Below are 19514 nucleotides of genomic sequence, written 5' to 3' on the forward strand. Positions count from 1 at the left end.
TCATTTAACTGTATGCATGTGAAATTTGGGTACTGGATATAGTTGAGTAAAACCCGTGCACTTCCAAGTTTCTCATTTTCTTATGGTGAAAAATTATGCCACTGAAGTATTCTGTGATATGCATTTAATGAGGAAAGAAAAAAAATGTGGGACCTCAGAAGGAGCACTCAGAGATTGGGAATGGGGATGACATGATGACAAAGGAGAGGTGACAGACAGTAAAACTGGATGCTTATTTCATGCTGACAAAACTGTATACACTTGCAAATAAATATGGCTTTTGTCCATAACGCATAATTGCTCCAGAAATATCCCAAAGTGAAAAGTAAAACAGCACACAAAACTTGTTAGTAACCAAAGAGTGATACAAAACCTTTGAGGAAATTTCGATCGGCAACATTTGACAAAGGAGAATTAAATATGGTGGGAATAATAGCAACCCGGAGCAATTCAGAAGGCAGAAGCTATAATAAAATATAACATGATTAAACTATTCAAATGAATGCTAAATTTTGCTTAAATTTTCAGTAAAAACAATGAAAATGAAAGAGGAGCAACTTAAATGACTAATAAAACCACTCAAGGAATTAAACTTGCTTAATGGAGTTTTCATTCTCTACCCGTTATTCAATATCGGCATATTTGTTCAAACCTCTTATGAGAACATCTTTGGAATCAATAACAGCATTAAAAGGCCCTGGGCCACTTTAGAGCGTCAGAAGGAGGTAAACTTCAAAAGCTATTCCCAACAGACATAATCTGACATAACTGAAGCATAGTGGGGGAAAAACACAGGTTTTAGTGTGAAAGGGATCTGGGTTTGAATCTGTGGTTTCCCTTTACCAGCTTTCCTTAAAACAAGCTGTATGGCCTTCCCAAGTCCTTACTCCTCTGTATAATAGGGAGATAATCTACCTCCCAGCCAAATTTTATTCTCAAAGCTTCTAGCATAGGAACTGACAAGAGAAAATGGTAGATGGTAAAGTATGACACTTAAACTCCCAAGATTTTTCCACTTTACCTCTTGGTATGGAGATCTAAAGTGCCATACACTTCTCTGCCTCCTTAAAATGTTTTTACTCAACAAATTATGCCCTTTCCTGGATGCCTCAGAATCATCACAATGACCAACTATGGCAACGCTAGAGCGATGAGGCAGAGAGCCCCATGGCATGACACTGGTGCTTGAACATAATCGAGCCCTGTGGTCTCCTCCCTTACAGTGCCTTTTCATTACTGGGACCGAGAAGCCATAATCAAGTTTGGTAGGATTATATATAAATGTATAAATAAGCTGAAAAGAGGGCCTTTCCCTTTATGAGTTAGGGCATTGACTTAGTATCTTTGCTTCTTAGTACTCGTTTATTTTCAATTTCTTGGTATAGTTAATTTATATATATTTTTGCTGGCTTTGTAACCTGTAAGTGTGGTGACTTTTGCTTAAAAATCTCTATCTTGGTTACAAATATAACATTACCATTTAGCCCCATGGCAATATATTATGCAACTTAAAAAATTTATCCCTAGACAGACTGAAATATTTACAGGTGAAACAATATGATGTCTTAGATTTGTTTCAAAAGAATCTAAGGGCAAAGGGATCAGAAAGGGTTAGTGAATGGGATGAAAATGAAACAAAATTTACCATATATTGAGAACTGCCAAAGCTGGGTGGGCGATGGGTACTGGAGGTGAGGAGTGAGGGCTGAGGGGATGGGAAGAGGGGTAATTATACTATTCTCCTTTTTGTTATGGGAATTCCAAACCATACTTGTTTAAAAGAAACAAACAAACAAAAACTATGTCTCAAATTCAGAAGAACTGGGTTCTAATTTGCTGTGTGACTCAGGTATTCACTTACATTTCATTAAGCCCTCTAGTTCCTCATTTGTAACACAAGGGCTTGTTGACTATAAACATTGAGTTAGGAATTCCTAAGAATTTGGGCAATTAGTATTATGCAAGTTTTTTATAATTTGCTCTTAAATAAAAATCTAATTGGTGGTATTCTCTTAAATTTCCATTTGTTTTCCATGAACATGGTTCAGGCTTAGAATAAAATCTTCTAAATTTTAGCAGAGTATTCTTTTAACATTTCTTCTAACACTCTTTACTTAAGAATTAACAGTTTCACTTTACTCACTTTACCACTAAGCAAATTCAGTATACCTACTTATCTGTTAAGGCAAAGAGGATTGCTTTCTGAAAACATTTAATAATTCAGAACACTGCATATAATATTGTATTTCTGACCACATGTACAGCATGATTCACTATGTATTTAACGTATCTGCTATTCCATTTTTTAAAATGAATGCAAAGAAAGTGTCCAGTAACTTGAATTTTGAAGAAAAAGACTTTTAGCTAGGATCTTTTTTTACCAAGTTATGATTTAATATTTCTCAATGTGTAAATATACAAACATGATAGCAATTTTAAAAACTTGTGAATAGTTGGCCTTACAAAATTACAACACACTGTAAATATTTCCCTCCCACATTTTATACAAATTACATGATTTTGATATACAAAGATTCTGTTTTTATTACACTGACAATGTACAACCAAGACTATTTACAATGCAAAAAAGTATATAAACCACAATTTAACATTCTGCTACTGGCAGCCACTATAGTTTAGGAGGTAGCTTTAATTAAACGCAATGAACAGAAGCCACATTTCCCAACTTGTGTTCTAAAAATAATTTACATAAGATAAAAATTTATTATATGCACAGTATATACAGTTTAATTATTAAACTGCAACCTAGCTTAGTGTTTTTAGTATATCCTGAATAACTAATATGGCAGTGGGCCTGCTACTGATTTAGCATATTGTTCAAAAACATATTGAACATTTATAACTTTAAGACCCCCACATAGTGACATGTCAGAAGTCCATAGATGAGAATCAAGTAAAATTTTTCATTTTTAAAGACAAAGGCCTAAGCTTTATTCCTGTTTTATTCCTTTTTTTTTAATGACATATTTGTCTTATTTCACAAAAACACAGTATCTGAACTATTGGTGGACAGCCTCTTTTGAAAATTACAGTATGGGGTAAATGTATGGAAACTTCTATGAAATAGCATAATAAGTTCAGGAGAATCCAGCTTCCTAAGAAATAAATGTAAGTGCTTTGTGTCATAATTATTCCCAGTTTCTTTCAATTAAATGAAATTACTTACCGCAGTTTACTTTCTGTATAATTCAAACTAAGTAGATAACATACCAACAAAACTGGAAAATATCAGTAAAGCCAATGATATTAGGAAGTGTTTATTAATGGGACCATTACACAGAGTCATCTAATCCCTCAGACACTATGAAAATCCGGTATTAGTTAGTTTAGCCAAATCTACTAAACCCACACAGCAATTAGCCCTTTACTTTTTCTAGTAGTATGATTACAAAACACTGAGGGAAAAAATGACTGATCGCACCAAAGCAATGCAAAATGACTAAAAACAAATGTTCAGCTATTCTTTTAAAATCTAACAGTTGTTAATATTGTTTTAAAAACATCTTCAGGATTCAAGATTTACAAATCACTTCAAGAAAATGTATGATTCTATTATGTCAAAGATGGAAACAGAAAATGTAGTAACCTAATGCCTACATTTACTCTCACAGCCCCACCTGGGAGACGGTCCCTTTTTTGGCCCTGAAGTAAGTTGTCCTGAGATTAATGATCAAACATTAGGTGAAATTAGCAAGACTTCTTCTTTAGTTGCATGAAGTCACATTTCACAATATTCTTAAAAAAATATTAACAGCTGTTCTGTACCTTGTGCTTAATTCAGAAACAGGTAAAATTTTGCTTTTTATGGATCAAAAAAACCTAATGTTGTAATGTTAGGATATTCACAAAACCTTGTCACGTTACAGATTTGTTCCAAATAGACCACACATTGCTTGGACACTGCAGTTTTCACTGATTAATAGTTTAGGCACTTGTTCTTTGAAAATGTCTGGTTTAAGAAATAAACTGCCACCTTCTCCTTCTTCTAAGGGACACCTGGCAGTGATCACAGAAGTGCTTCCCAGATGAAAGATCAAACTAGGGTTTACTCTATAAACACTGTGATTTTGGTTGATGGGGGATACAGTCACACACACATTAATTCAGTCTTTAACTCTTGGTAGATTATACGCATAGCGCACCAGAGGGAATCCTCGACTCTGATAGAAGCAGGCTCGTCCACAGGCCTGCACCTGGTCCGAACTGTCCGAGACAAAGGAATCTTCTTCGTCTGCATAATCAGAGTGGGCTGACTGCGTGCCACAGTCGGACCAATAGCCGTCTGGTCTTTGGCAAGAACCCACTGCCAGCGCAGGACAGCTGTGTGACTTTATCAAGTGTTTGCATGACACTGGTTTTGTCAAGAGATATGATTCGCAGCAGTCACACACAGTCAGGTTACCCTGCAAATGTGAGTACATGCCACAGTCGTAGTAGAAATCCTGTTCCACACAACCAGTTTGGCTGCTGATGGAAACTGAAACCAATCCACTTTTCTTAGTAATATGTCGCTTCAGTAACTTCCAGTCTTCCTTAAACTTTGGGTTGAAAAAAACATACAGGACTGGGTTCAGGCAGGCAGGCAACGGGAAAAATATCAGAGTAACAGACTTCATTATTTCAGGGCTGATTGAGATGGCGGTGATCAACGGTGCAAAGGAGAAAAAGGCAACAGGGCAGAAAAAGATGCAGTTGGTGAAGATTAGCCAAGCAACATGCTTAATCATACCAGAATGCGAGTTCTCTGAAAGGTCCTCTTTTTCCAGATTGCAGTAAAGTTTAGTGTAAATAATGGCCATTAATAAAAACGCTAATGAGTTTAACAGCACTAAGGTTACAGTAAATCCTAACGACGGTGTTTCTCCGGTGGGAAAGGGCAAGCACAGGGGGGATGATGAGTATTCCCCTCCATGGAAAAGGGGGAAGCAGCCTGCCACTGCAGCCCCTACGAAAGCAAAAAGGGCAGCTACCCGGAACTGTCTGAGATGATTGCTTTTCCCATTTTTCATGATCTCTTTTGCAGATAAGCTTCTTTCGACAGCTGCTAACATTAATAAAAATATGGCACTTTCTGAGGAGAAAATGGCAAGAAACCCAGCTATTTTGCAGCCACTGCCAATCTCCCACCAAATGCCAAATTCAGCAAATCTGCCCCAAGACACAGCATCCAGAAAAGTTAAGATGCCGGTATAGGCTCCCATGAATAAGTTAGACACAGAAATCAGGCCGATGAACAATTTGGCGGAAGGCAGTGATGTACAAGGTGCGAATGTTGTTAAAATGACAAGCAGGTTGAAAACCAAGGCAACCAAGAAAATGAACCAGACAGTAAGACGGATCATCCAGCTTCCCAGTAAATATTCACAGGGCTTAAAAGCACCTACAATGAAAAAGAGAGAAAATAAAGAGAATTTAGAAGACATCATATTCTGCATGATATGGCTTAAGACACTCAAGACAGTTCATCTAGAATAATTAAATCTGCTACCAAACTGAATTAAACCAAACTGAAAAAGATCACTATTTTTAGTTTAGTCATTGCACTAGACTATTTTAAAAATAGCTAATTTTTAAAAATATTTGCTATATCCATATAGTGATGTGTAAAAGAAAAATCTCGCTTTTTCTTATATTCAGTTAATAGGCATAGCACAGCATCTGGTGAATACAAGGTACTTGATCTACTAAGAGCTGGGAATTGGATAAACTGGGGTTTGAATTTAAGGTTCATAACTTGCTGCTCTTTTTCATGAGAAAGCAATTTAAACCTCTCTAAATTTTATTTTCTCACTTGTGAATAATAATGCTCATTTCATAGAGCTGTATAACAAGTAAAATTATATACATAAGGTACTTAAGCAGGCTAATGAGTACATAGTTGGACTTCAATAAATATTAGGTCCTTTTCTTCTTCCTTCCTAGTATACTTAATAGTAATCATATATACATATATGTATATATATATATGTTACACGTTTCTTATGGTTTCAAAGGCAAGCAGATTAAGATAGACATCATTATCCCCATTTTTCATCTAGAGAAACTGAGATTTCAAATGTTCGATTGACCCGACAAAGGTTATTCAGTTAACTATTCATACAAAGCTGTATCTAATAAAACCCTGTGTAACTTAAAGTAGGATCACAAGAACTAATTTAGTAGTTGAGCTATACATTCCAGTAACTGACTTTGACATGCTGGTTATACACAAATGACACCTGTTTCATTTAAAAATCAGTAAAGAAAAACAAAATTTTGTCTGTAAACTACAAGAAAACGAACGATGTATTTCAATTGCCTAAAAGCAGTGTTCTGACTCACCTCCCTCAACTGTCATGAAGTTTAATACATCCTATAAAGCATTTTGATCATCGAGGTACTCACAAACCTAACAAACCAGGGCTGCACCATTTATATCTGGCTTCCAAATAACACAAGAAACTTGTAAAGCTTGTTTTTAATTAATCAGCTCATTTTTTAAATTCCCCCCTCAGGGAGGTGTTAGGAAGCTTGCACTGTATCCTTTATCTCCGTATCCCACATCCTCTTTCCGGAGAAATAGTTCAGCTGACCTGGGAGAACAGGACTCACTCACTGTGGGAAGTGTTTGACTACTGGGTAGAGTTCTGTCCCCTCATGAGCCTGGGAAGGAGACACCGCCCAGTCTCTGTCTTTGGAAACCTGTGACTTCCTCCACTTTTGGCTTCTGATTGTGCACCTAGGTCTCTTGAGTGGAGGAGATAGGCCTGCAGTTCATCTCTAGCACAGCTTGGGGAAAGGGGCTCAGACCTACTTTCCTCCTGGTTGACCCTGACATTTAAAATCAGCGTGAAGGAGATGGGACTTCAGCATGGTCAGGTCTAGCCTCCCCTTTAACAAAGCTGTCCCCTCTCATTGGGTTGTCAGTTTCTTAGGCACATTCACCACCACAAGAACCTGAGTGGGGCAAATGGTGAGCTGCACCCCTTAACTTCCAAAAATACAGAAACTAGATAAATTGCATAAAATAAGATTCTTGCCAATCTCATTTACTTATCTCACTTTAACCTTATTCTCTACACAAGGCACTGTGCTAAATATTAAAAGAAACATCTATAGCCCCTCAAGAAGCTCACAATTCAGTGGTAACTAGAGAATCATATGATTCTGAGTTATAAAATTAAATGTGCAGATCGACCTCTGTCAATACACTAAAAAAGGAATCTGCTTCACAGCATTCAGTTTAGCCAATTATTTAATTTTTTCTTTTACAGTAAAATTCAAAATCCACCTTTTCTGACAGATTAGTAAGAATATGATATTATGGTCACTGTGGTCATGTTAGTAACTTTCTCCATCTACTAAATTCAATAAAATAAAACAACAAAATGGGAAGGATACATAAAAAAAAATAACACTAAGAATCCTTACAGACCAGTAAGTAACTTATAGAACTAGCCCTAGTGTTAAAGGAGCATCAAGAAAGTGCCTCTCAACCTTTCATGTTCACAACTCTCATTTAGGGAGCTTGTTAACACAAACATTCTGATTCAGTGGGTCTGGACTGGAGATCCTGCAAGAGATGCCTAAGCTGCTTGTACACAGACCACACACTGAGTCAGCAGGCTTGATGAGATCATCTAGTCCCACCCCTATTACAGAAACCGCACCTATCCCCAGAAGTTTTAGATATGTTTGCCTAATGTCCACTTAAAGCAAGCAACTGCAGCAAAATCTGTCGGGCATACCTGTTGAGGGTGTACAGTGGATTATTACTTGACTGTGTTCTTCATTTTCAGCACTGCTAGTGACCCCTGCTGCATCAGCGGGACCTGAATATAAATCATAAATTGTGTTTTGAATTCTAGCTTTATGCAATTCAAAAGAACCCGAGTTTCCTACAACCTTCCCTCCTGTACATGATATAAGTTCAGGTTGTTATGAGGCTTGATGACATATTAAAGATGCCAGTAGCACAGTAAATGCCATTTTTTTCCCACAGATTTCCTACGGATCCCTCCCAAACTGAATCCATTAACAGAGACGTTGACTAAGGCCATAAAGAGTGTTCTATTTTACATGCACTTGCCTTTATCCTTTGCCACACTGTGTTCTTGGAGGCTCTTATCTTCTGGGTTTGAATGTGTGTAAGAGTCACAGCCCCAAAATGCACAGCACTGATAAGCATACGGCACAGATAAAGACCTGGAAAACAGTTGTGAAATCTACATTGAACTACGACTGCAGAGGTAGATATGCTTTTGTTTTATGCAAAGTAATTTAATCCCTGAAAGCCACAGCCAAGGAGTCAGATGCTTTAAGCTGGTCGGTATCCTCTCTGGGCCTCGGTTTCCTCACCTGTGAAAAAAACCTCAGGCATCCGTTGACACCACGAGTTTCTCCATTTACATTAAGATATGCTTCCAAAAACTGGATTTAAATCAATATTTAACGCTTAACAGCAAAACTACAATTGAAAGTAAAAAATGTATCAGACTCCTTTTATAAATGAACCACACCCGATTTTTCATAAGAAACTGGTGGTTTCATTTAAAATGAATGTCTCAAGTCATTTGTGACTTTATACCATTAAATGAATTTACTTTGTTTATATTTTTTAAGTATAATGGAAATATTTATCCTTCCCCACAATAATATTCCCAAGCCCTCTCTCTGTTATATCTAATGAGGTCCCTACTCTAACATTTCATGTCTCCATGAAGGATTATACCACTATACCAACTCTCTATGGGTTCACGCTTACATGGTTTCTGCCTTCTTGTTGCTAATGACAAATCCACTATGTAAAAAACCTTTCTGAGGAATATTCTCTCTTGGGCAGCATCAAGGGCTCCAATTCATGGTCTTAAGAACTACGAAATAATGTTCATGTTCTATTCTTTACCAAATCTGTGAGGATTTGGGTAGAAAACACTCTTAAATTATAGCCTCCCAGAAAATCTGGAAAGCATAGGGAGAAAAAAAAACCCAAAAAACTAGTATACTCTATAATTTGGGAGCTTACCACAACTTCAATAAAAAAGAAAAATAAGCAAAAACACACCTGAGATTAACAAAGTCTTTTGCTGCTAAAGCTTCTTTCAGCTGGAAGTTGCCCACAAGTTTCAGTTGATTTAGTCCATTCAGGCCTTCCGTAGGAAACGAAGTTAATTCATTGAAACTTACATCTCTAAAATGTGAATGAGACATCGAATTAACTCCTAAGTGCAAATCATGTAAAAACACCTGTATATGTGTTAATATCATAAACATTAGAGCTCCAAGAGGAAGTTTAGTTGTGTTAAATGATAGATCTAACATTCATTCATCTTGCCATATTATAGAAGCTGTTACTATATCAATGCAGCTCAGCATTTAGCCAAAGAGAAAAATATTGTGATAGGTCAATGCTACAACACAATTTCTGCATACTATTCAGTACTTTCCTAAGATTATTCCATAAAGTCATCAACTTACAGGTTAGTTATTGACCCAAGGTTGACAAAAGCTCTGTCATGAATTTCATGGATCAGGTTTCTACTCAGGTCTCTGCAAAGATAAGAATAACAATGTTAATCTTTCCAAATAAACTGAAATTACAGTTACTTTGACTACACTTTAGAGTCTGAGGGAGTCACAATATCCCTTATAACAAAGACCTTTAATCGTGTCCAACAACATTTTTATTTGTATATTGAAACTCTCTCTCTTCTCAAAAATCTCTTTCCTTGAATGTGCTCCATGTGGCAGTGATTCTACTTGGTATCTGTTGCAACACAGTTGTGAATTTTCTGCAACTTATCAATCTGGTACCAGTTCAAAAATATAAATGATATGATATAACCTTTGGTACTGTTAACTAGGTGAGGAAAAGCTCAGCTCCTGACAAAGCTGAAAATAAAAGCAGGTTTCATATTATTTGCCTTCTCAAAGGTTAGTGATAAGGCTCTGAGAGAAGACAAATAATCAATAAGCAAACAAGAGCATTCCAGAAGGGCCTCAGATAATCATTTTTCCCCCCTGAGCAGGAAATAAAAATCATAGCAACAGCAGAACCTACTATAGTGAGGAACACACCCTGAGAAATTCTGATATTACAGAAATAATAAAACAGAGAAATAATCTCCAACCACACTTAAACTGAGCCTTACTGGAAATGTAGAGGTTGGATAAATTCATTCTATGACACATCTCCTAGATAACAGGAGAACCAACAAACTTAGTTTCAAATCAAGAAAAGGCCAGTCTTTCATTGTTGTTGCTTATCAGTGCTCCAGAAGTGATGGCAGCTGGAGCCAGTCCCCTTCCTCCTGGCGCCCAGACCCACGAGAAGCCAGTCACGGACAGGGAAAGACCCAGCAACCCAACCACCAAGAAAATGGTTTCTAGTAGAATGCATTTTTCATTTCTTAATGGGGATCTTTTGAAAAAACAGGACTCAATGTAAGTTCAATTCACTGTCAATTTCTCAAATTTATTCTGCATTAAGAAAAATGCTCACCAATTTAGTGATTTGTGTTTTCTGCACTAAAGTTCCAGGAAGGCAATGACCATGTTTGTCTTAGTCACTTCTATAGTCCCAAGTGCTTAAGAATATAGTTGGCACAAATACACACTCCAATACACATGATTTTTAAAATGAATGCTTCTGCTGCATATAGGCTGTATTTGTCATGATAGACTCACCAGGGTAGGGGTCAACAAACTTCTTCTGTAGAAGGCTAGAGAGTAAATATTTTTCACCTCTGGGGCTCACATGGTCTCTACTGCAAATGTTCAACTCTTTATATTTTATTTTTTACATTTTGCAATATTGTTGTCAATATTTACAATATTGTTGCAACGGTATGGTGGAAATCAGGTTCAGACGATAAACAAAAGGGATGTGTATGACTCTGTGCCAACAAAACTTAATTTACAAAAACAGGAGACAGGCTGGGTCTGGCCCACAATTACAGTTTGCCAGCCATAGCCTAATGGGTTGGCAAACCTCATTATTATGACTTGAAAACAAACAGACTGCATCTCTCAGGTTATACACATTACTCTTTTTCATTTACCAAGGTACAATATCAGAAATGAGCTAAGGTAAAAAATACTGGAAAACCATTATCTGTAAAGTACCATGTGGTAAAGTTTAAACAACTATATTTACACATAACAAATCTTTAAGTGTATCTCTTAAAGTAAGAATTGTACTGATATATTTAATTTATAGCTTGACAAAAATTTTACTTCTCTCCAATAATCACAGAGAAACTTACAGTATCCTTAGGGATATGAGGCCTTGAAAAGTGCCTTCTTTGATTTGATGGATCTGATTACGTTGCAAAGAACTAGAAGAAGGAGAGGAAGAAAGAGGAGGAAGGGGGATGGGGGAGGGGGGAAGAGAAGGAGAGAAGATGGAAGAGGAGAGGAAAAGAAAGAAAAAATTATTTTCTATCTTGAAAAATGACATTTCTTAATTAAACTTTTTCTAAGTTTAAACACTCATTCCTAAGTACCATTGATTGATCTTGTTGAGAGTCAAGGAAACTACTATTTCCTTATCTATAAATTGAAATGGTTGGACTAACTGGTATTCCCTCCCAAATTAGACTGGGAGTGTACCACGTTATCTAAATTCCTTTATCAACGCTGCTCAGGAGTGAGAGCAGGAAGAGGACACAGTAAGAAAGGCTTTAAGACAACACCAGTCAATTACCTGGAGGAAGGTTAGAGCAAGGAGGGATCAAAAATGGGAAAATCAGTACCAGTCTCTCCCCACCTCCCCATCAGCGTCCCTTAGAGATGCCCCATGTAGGTACACAGGAAACACCATGTCTGGTTTCCCTCAACAGCCAGGACAAGTTTTGTTTGTTTGTTTTTAATTTTTTTTTACTATACCACCCTCCCTCCATAATGTCTCATAGAATGCGTGATAGGTAGATGTCTAGTAACTACTGCTTGCATGAACGCACTTGGTACAACTGGACATTTATTCATAAGAACAGCTTAATATATGGATCTCTAATTTATTAACATTAAAGCCCTTTATTCAAACTAGGAAATGCCCAATGGAATTAACAATACACCACAGCAAAAAGAATCAGTCAAAGAACAACTTACATTTCTTCCAGAGCGTGGCAACCGTTAAAGCTTGGAAGCTCTTTTATATTGTTGTAAGACAAGTCCCTTAAAACAGCGGAAATTAAAATTAAAGTTACATCATCAGAAAACTAAATCAAAAGAGCTATACTTAGAAGCACTGAGCAGTACTAAGTAATAAGGAGATACAGCTCAACGAGAAAAGCAACAATTTTTTTCTAAGACTTGTAAGCTTCTAAAGCACCCAAGTGATTACAAAGGGCTCAAGATTTGCAAACGTCAAATACATAATGTTGAGTACAGACAATATAAAATATATTTTAAAACATTAGGTATATAAAAATATAAAATTAAAAGTGTATGGAATGTATATAAAATTATGTTTAAGTGATAGTATTACGGGTTTTTAAATTTATCTTTTACAATATTGTTATTTCATTAAAAAGCTATATGAGAAGTGCACACTTTAAAAACAGTTATATTAAGTCAAATATCGGGACTAGTTAACTCTCAGTTAACCCCACAGCAGTTTTTCTCAGCTGTAATTATCATGTGTGATACTCCATGACACCATTTAATTACTTGCTTAATCAATGAGTCACTTATTTTGTTACTCTCTCTCTCCACTGAATACTTATTAACAACTTAGCAACTTAATTATTTGTTCTTGTGACACTTTTATATCCTTTATTTACTTTTATTTTCTCAGTCAGCTTCAAGTTTTTGGAAAGCTCCATGCTTAGTTGATTCCTGATCTAGGAAAGATTTGGGCTCTCCTTAGGCCAGGGGTGTCAAAGTCATTTTCACTGGGCGCCACATCAGCTTTGCGGTTGCCTTCAAAGGGCCGAAAGTAATTTTAGGACTGTATAAGTGTAACCACTCCTTAACTAGGGGCAAGGAGCCTGGAGCTGCCACTGGGTAGAAACAAGGTGGAAGGCCGGATAAACCAAAGTGGAGGGCTGGAGTCAGCCCACAGGCCTTGTATTTCACACCTGGGACTTAGGTCATGGATAATGGTAGGTTGTGGAGAGCTAACTCTCCTGGGGAAACTAGAATAAAAACAAGGAGTCAGGATAAGACAAAAAAAAAATCAAGAAGAACCTTGTTTGGTTTTAATTTGTTCAAAGTTAAGTCACAATATGTGTGATATATATTGATATATTCCCAATACTAAATTCAAATGCACACTGCCTACTCAGGGGCTATTAACATAATCACTCATTTCCATGAAGGGGATAAGAAATATTAAATAATTTTACTTTAAAATCATCCAACGCAAATAGTTCATTAGAAAGAAAACAACATGTATGAAGCACATAAAAGTATGAGAAGGGAAGAAGAATCCAACTTACAAAGTCCTCAGCATCTTTTGTTCTTGGCACAAATTACTGGATATACTGCTTATCTTCGTACCTGTCAAGGTCCTATGGAAAAACGTGGCTCATCTAAGAAATGACTTGAGGTGGTACACAAAATGCTATTCTCATACAGTAAAACAATGCTCACATATTTGCATGCGAAGTCTATGTACCCCACTGTCAGATTACTCCCTAAAGTTAGGCATGTAGGAAAATCAATTAACCCTCCATGCTGTTATCATTTGCATAGTAATGCAAAAAGCTCATTGACACTAGATGTTAATATTGCCCAAACAACAAGCTTGAGTTCTCACAAAGACCAGCAAAAAAACACTAATACATAGTCATAGCCTGACCACAAGCAGCTGCAAGTTCTGTCACGCCCTCTGCACCCCCAAAACATTTGAAACCAACTTGGCATCCCATCCCCAAACCTTGTTTCTGTCTTTTCTTTCCATCAACCTGACTTAACAGTCTCAAATTTTCTCTTACTTCCTCACTTTCTCTGTTCCCATTTGCAGTCAATCACCAATTCCTATTCTTTCTTCCTTGGTCGTGTCTCCAGCTTCTGACCCTCCATCTCCATTTTTACTGCTACAAGGCAGATCAGAGGGGAGAAGGTGCAGAAAGGGGTGGAGGAATCTCAGGCGGCAGGGAGAGCTTCAGTGATGGATTGCAGCCCGAACTCTCGTGGTTCAATGTTCACTGAGCCAAGTGGATCATTCCCACGGACTCCTCACTGTTCTTCCTATCTCTAGTCTTCCTTATCCTTCTCGCACCCCCTGCTCCATCATTCTCAACACCTCCAATTGCCTTAAGAGTCAAGGTTAAACTCCTTAGTTCAGCGTTCCCAACTTCTTTCCTACATCTTGGCACACAGGAAAATCAAAACATTGATGTGACACAATGTGGCTGGAGATTGAGCACCTCAGGCCCCATATGGCTGCCTTGAGGGCTTAAGTCATCAAGATTTTAGATGCACATGCCACCCATTTACAGACCATCCATTAGGAAGCTTAGCCAAAGCCAAATGTTCAATGTTCAAGATTTGCCATTTCAAAATTGTGACCCAAACAATTTCCCAAATTTCTCTATATCACTCCTCATTCAATTCTAGCTATATTTGATCATCTGTACACCATCCTTTTACTAAATCCTGCCTTTCTAAATAAAAGACCCAGCTCTGGGAAACCTGCCAGTATTTCATTTTGAAGCATTTCACCTCCTCCATGAAGCCTTCTATGATAACCTACATGGATTGCTCCACTTCTGAATTCCTAGAGCACTGCTACTAATTTGGCACTTGACGAATGCCTTATATTTTCAGGGACCTCTTCAGATCTGATCTCCACACACTAGGCAATACTCTACCTGAGCTGAGTGACCCCTGACCCCTATGTCTAGCTCCATGCATGATATTCATAACAGGAGACTGCAGGAATCGAAGACTTCATCATCACCCACACGCCCTGGCACACTGCTAGCAGGCCAGCGTGTCACCTCGGCACAACCCCTCTGCAAAGGGCCACACTTACAGACTCTCCAGGTGGACAGTCCCAGTCAGATTGGGGAACTGCTGAACCATGCTGGCACCTCGGATGACCCTTGAAGCAATTGGGAGAGAAGAGCTAATTTAAAATAAAATCTTCATGGATAATATTTGCATTTTATATTTTAAAATTTAAAATCATATTACTACAAGACCTCAAAAATAAAATTGCTTTCATCTCTTGAATGTACTTGAAAGTGTGATAACTTGGCCAAATGTTCACATAAATGAAAACTCTCACAAAATGTCAGAACTATCCTTTGGATTTGAGCTCCAATAAAAGAAACCAGAAGATTTTGTTTTCTGGAGTTACAATAATAAAGTCCAGTTTCCCACAAAGCAACTGTATAAATATTCAGGTTCATTTTAAAATTTAAGTAATACTTACAAGGAATGTAGATCAGATAAATTGTGAAATGCTGAGTTCCCCACAAAAGATAGAGGATTATCATACAAATGTCTGTAAAAATAGCAAAAAACACACAACAGTTTTAATATGTTCACAAGCACTCCAAAACTAAGTCTACATTAAAAAAATTCATACATCTAAAAGCCTGAACTTCTATCCTCCACCCAGATGTTTGGCTGGCAGCACACAGACAGAGCTGTGTCCATGATTACATATTAGAAGAAACTTTCAAAACTACTTACATAGTTCTTAAGAGTGGATTACCATCAAATGCTCCATCAGGGATAACAGAAATAGAATTACTATGAAATAACCTAAAAAGATAGGAGGAAAATACTTTGAAATACATACACCCTTGTAAAATAAGTTAAAACCCAGGTATCTACTCCTATGCAGTATTATAGAGCATACAACTGATAATAACTGCACGAAAACTTCAAAAATGTAGAGGAACTGCATTTTTTAATCCATCTCATCTTCAGGATAATTCATTTTAAACCCACTGCTTAGCCTACTATCAATCAGGTCCCTCATATACACTTAGCTGTACCTTCATCATCAAAGAACTTCAGACCACAAGAATCATAGCATGTCCTGACCTCAAAATCTCTCTCACTATCTCCTGCATTTATTCTTTAAGCAATCCATCAGAGTAGTCTGTCAGCTCATGACACACGATCGCTGTTATGCCACATACATTCCTATCTCTGCCTTTGACAAATCCAACCTCTAAACGGCTCCCCTATTCTTTCATTTAAATATTTCTATCCTTCCAAGTCCAGTCCAATTTCTTCTCTTTAGTGATGCCTTTTCCAATGACCTCAGCCTCAATGAAGTCTTTTTTTCCAGAATGATTTCTGTCTCCTCTTCATTCAGTGGTTATTTCTACCTGGAAACTGCAGTCTGTCTTCCACGGTCAGCCTCCCCCATGAGACTAAGACAATGAGTTCCCACACGGCCCAGACCACGTGTCACAGCTTTTGTTTCACCGCAGTCCAGCTCTCACTGGTCATCTGTGCTCAGGGTCATCTGTGCTCAGTCGTCCTCGCCAGCTAACACATTCCAGTCTGTATGATCGTGTGGGTTTGTGTGTGTGTGCGTGGTGTGCGTAATGGAACAAAGATGTTTTTAAAACCTCATTGTTGGGACATTTGTGAGTTCTACAGGCATTAAGGAACAAAGAAAGCAAAACAATACTCACAGCTCTTTTAGGCTAGGAAGGGCTTTAATAGCCTGAGGAAATTCCCCCAAATTATTGTAATTCAAGTCCCTAGAGGGGAAAAATGGGCAAAATACATAAGAATATTAAAGAGTGGTCATTATTTATAAGACATTTTGGTATAAATGTATTTTTTAAATATCACATTCTCTGGACGATAATCTTTCTTTACCAACTCTATCACCATTCAAAATCCTATAGGAGTTTAATTGAATTTACATGCTAGAGTACTGAACAGGAAAAAAATCATAATTCTCCAATGATGTTTTTAGGTCAGTTTTGAAAGTTCAAAGAATTCTCAGAATCCTATTACTGGTGCATTAAATAAATTACCTAAATGTCATTTCTCAAGATAGTCATCATAAAACAGAATTTATTAAATTATCCATTTATAAGTGACAATAGCCTGCAACTGAGGTTTCCACCTGGGATTTAGAGTGGCTTCCTGAAATTCTGCCCCGAGGGCGGCTGACCTCAGCCCAACCACCATCAGCAAGATGACCCACGGGACGCACAAAGAAGGAGAAGAACCAGGGTGAGTTCACATAACTATTGTCCTCTAGTAGAGTACCAACTGTTGGAAATGATCCATTAATTGGGAGAGAGAAATGCCACAGTGAAATGTACTAAAAATCTCCATTTTGAATATGTTGAAATTTTAATTCTTTTAACCTAAAGAGCATGTTGGAATATGATTAGTAGGGTGATTTCAGACTGAGAGTAAAACAAATATCAAATGCCCAGCTCCTTAGAGACCTAGTTCATCTTCCTTTTTTACACAGAACAAATTGGCAAGTAAAAACTTAACCAGGAAGAAGAGGTTCAACTATAATATAATTGGAATGGTATATACATGGTCTAGGATCAGAAGACCCATTCAGTCTCCTGTTATACTCATTATTTACATAGAGAAGGGAAACTGAGTTTGTATCTGTCTTCTTCAAGAGCTTCAGTTTTCAAATACCCATTAATATGCATCATCCTTTAGTTGTTCAGGAAGGGAAGTGGATTAACAGAGTACTAAAGGTCTTCTCATTAACTGAGAGTTAACTAGAAAATTCAGTTAAATGAAATACTACAAACCCTAAGCATTTCAATCAGATGTCACTCACCTATCTAATCGGGACATATTCTGAATCAGTTAGTTCACCACAGCAGCAAATATTACAAATCTCCAAGTAAAAGCAACTAATATAAACTAAAACACCAAAAATCCAGACTCTACTCTGCCAGACTCTACTCTCGATTACATACGGGCGCACAATGTTTTTTGCTCAGAATGTTGCAATATACAGTTGTAACAGCCAGAACTCCCAAAAACTTCAACAAGTAGAAACAACAAAAGTATCCTAGGCAAAATGGAAAACTTCATCATATTTAGCATATGAAAACAGAGATTATATTGAATCTCAGTGTCAACAATTGACCAGGCAACTGAGTTCAAGGAAAAAACACACAAAAACCTTTTTCCAGAATTAGTCTGATGAGGCTCAAAATCCCATAATTATCTATCATACATTTTAACAAAACCAAAAATTTCAGAAAGATAATACAGTTTAGTAGACCAAGCTGCTTTTAACATGTACTTTTGTTAAGTAATATCAAGTTCAAACTTGTGTGCCATTTTTAACCATAAACTCAGATTAGTATTCATAACTCCTATTTGATGGCAAGAATTTAGTCATATATCAAAGCAAATTGGTAATGAGCTGAACTCGAGACCTTTATTTTCTTCTTCTCCTACAATGAAATGCAAAACTGCACCCTCAACATCACAATGTAGACATCCAAATATGAATAAACTTACAAGGTCTCCAGGTTATCTAGTCCATCAAAACAGTGTCGACCCAGGCTTTTAATTTTATTGTTATGAAGATGCCTATGGCAAAAAAAAAAAACACATTAAAATGACTTTTAGATTACCCAAGAGCAACGATTACAATGTTTTATATGCCTAAGTTTATATGGCTTAGAGAAACAGTATAGCAACAGACTGACAGCTGTTAGGGGGAGGGGGTTGGGGGTGGCAGGTGAAAAAGGTGAAGAGAATGAGAAAAAAGAAAAAAAATCATAGACACAGACTACAGTACGGTGATTACCAGAGAGAAAGGGGGTGGGGACAGTACAAGAGGGTACAGGGGATAAATGGTAGCAGGAGGAGACTTGACTTTGGGTGGTGAACACACAGTACAACACACAAGTGATACAATATAGAACCGTACACCTGAATCCTATGTAAGTTATTAAGCAATGTCACCCCAATAAATGCAATAAATTTTTTAAATAAAGAAATAATATAGTTAAACATTTCAACACTTGACTAATGAAAAACAAATAGCACTGGACAGTTATCTTGATATACACTTCACAGACTCAGGTTCATGGCACCGAATACCAGTGAGGGGGGATATCTTGGGCAGGAAAAGGGTACACACATTAAAGATCCCTTAACATTCACCCCTGTCAGAACAAAAGCTTTGAGGAGCTTTTAATTTTAAGAAGTGAAATTTAGATGAGTTCTCCTTTGGGGAGGTGGGGGGAGTGACATGGAAGAAAGCAGGTTGGCTTACATCAAGAACTGGTAACAAACCCTGGCTGGCGTAGCTCAGTGGATTGAGCGCGGGCTGCAAACCAAAGTGGCGCAGGTTCAATTCCCAGTCAGGGTACATGCCTGGGTTGCAGGCCATGATCCCCAGCAACCATACATTGACGTTTCTCTCTCTTTCTCTATCTCCCTCCCTTCCCTCTCTAAAAATAAATAAATTAAATTAAAAAAATAATTAAATTAAAAAAATCTATAGGGTTAAAAAAAAAAGAACTGGTAACAGAGTTTAAAAGAAATGCCATTTTATTACGTCCAAGTTTTCAAAGCTTAAAAATCACAAAAAAAAA

At 37.2% G+C, this 19514-nt stretch overlaps 1 protein-coding gene across 1 annotated transcript in view; it reads right to left on the reverse strand.

The window, feature by feature from the left end:
- Positions 1–2372: 2372 nt before the first annotated feature.
- The window catches only part of LGR4 (leucine rich repeat containing G protein-coupled receptor 4), a 95786-nt gene continuing 78644 nt past the window's right edge, over positions 2373–19514 (reverse strand). The window contains exons 6-18 of the mRNA XM_045825338.1: positions 18430–18501; positions 16605–16673; positions 15646–15717; positions 15383–15454; positions 14981–15049; positions 13440–13511; positions 12109–12174; positions 11265–11336; positions 9478–9549; positions 9065–9190; positions 8090–8205; positions 7749–7832; positions 2373–5401 (exon numbers count right to left, since the gene is read on the reverse strand). Of these exons, the coding sequence (XP_045681294.1) occupies positions 4125–5401; positions 7749–7832; positions 8090–8205; positions 9065–9190; positions 9478–9549; positions 11265–11336; positions 12109–12174; positions 13440–13511; positions 14981–15049; positions 15383–15454; positions 15646–15717; positions 16605–16673; positions 18430–18501 (2239 nt within the window). The 3' untranslated portion in view covers positions 2373–4124. The remainder of the gene's footprint in view (positions 5402–7748; positions 7833–8089; positions 8206–9064; positions 9191–9477; positions 9550–11264; positions 11337–12108; positions 12175–13439; positions 13512–14980; positions 15050–15382; positions 15455–15645; positions 15718–16604; positions 16674–18429; positions 18502–19514) is intronic.

Source organism: Phyllostomus hastatus, unplaced genomic scaffold (genome assembly GCF_019186645.2).
Source record: "Phyllostomus hastatus isolate PE091 unplaced genomic scaffold, TTU_PhHast_1.1 phas_scaffold_585, whole genome shotgun sequence".
Taxonomy (NCBI): domain Eukaryota; kingdom Metazoa; phylum Chordata; class Mammalia; order Chiroptera; family Phyllostomidae; genus Phyllostomus; species Phyllostomus hastatus.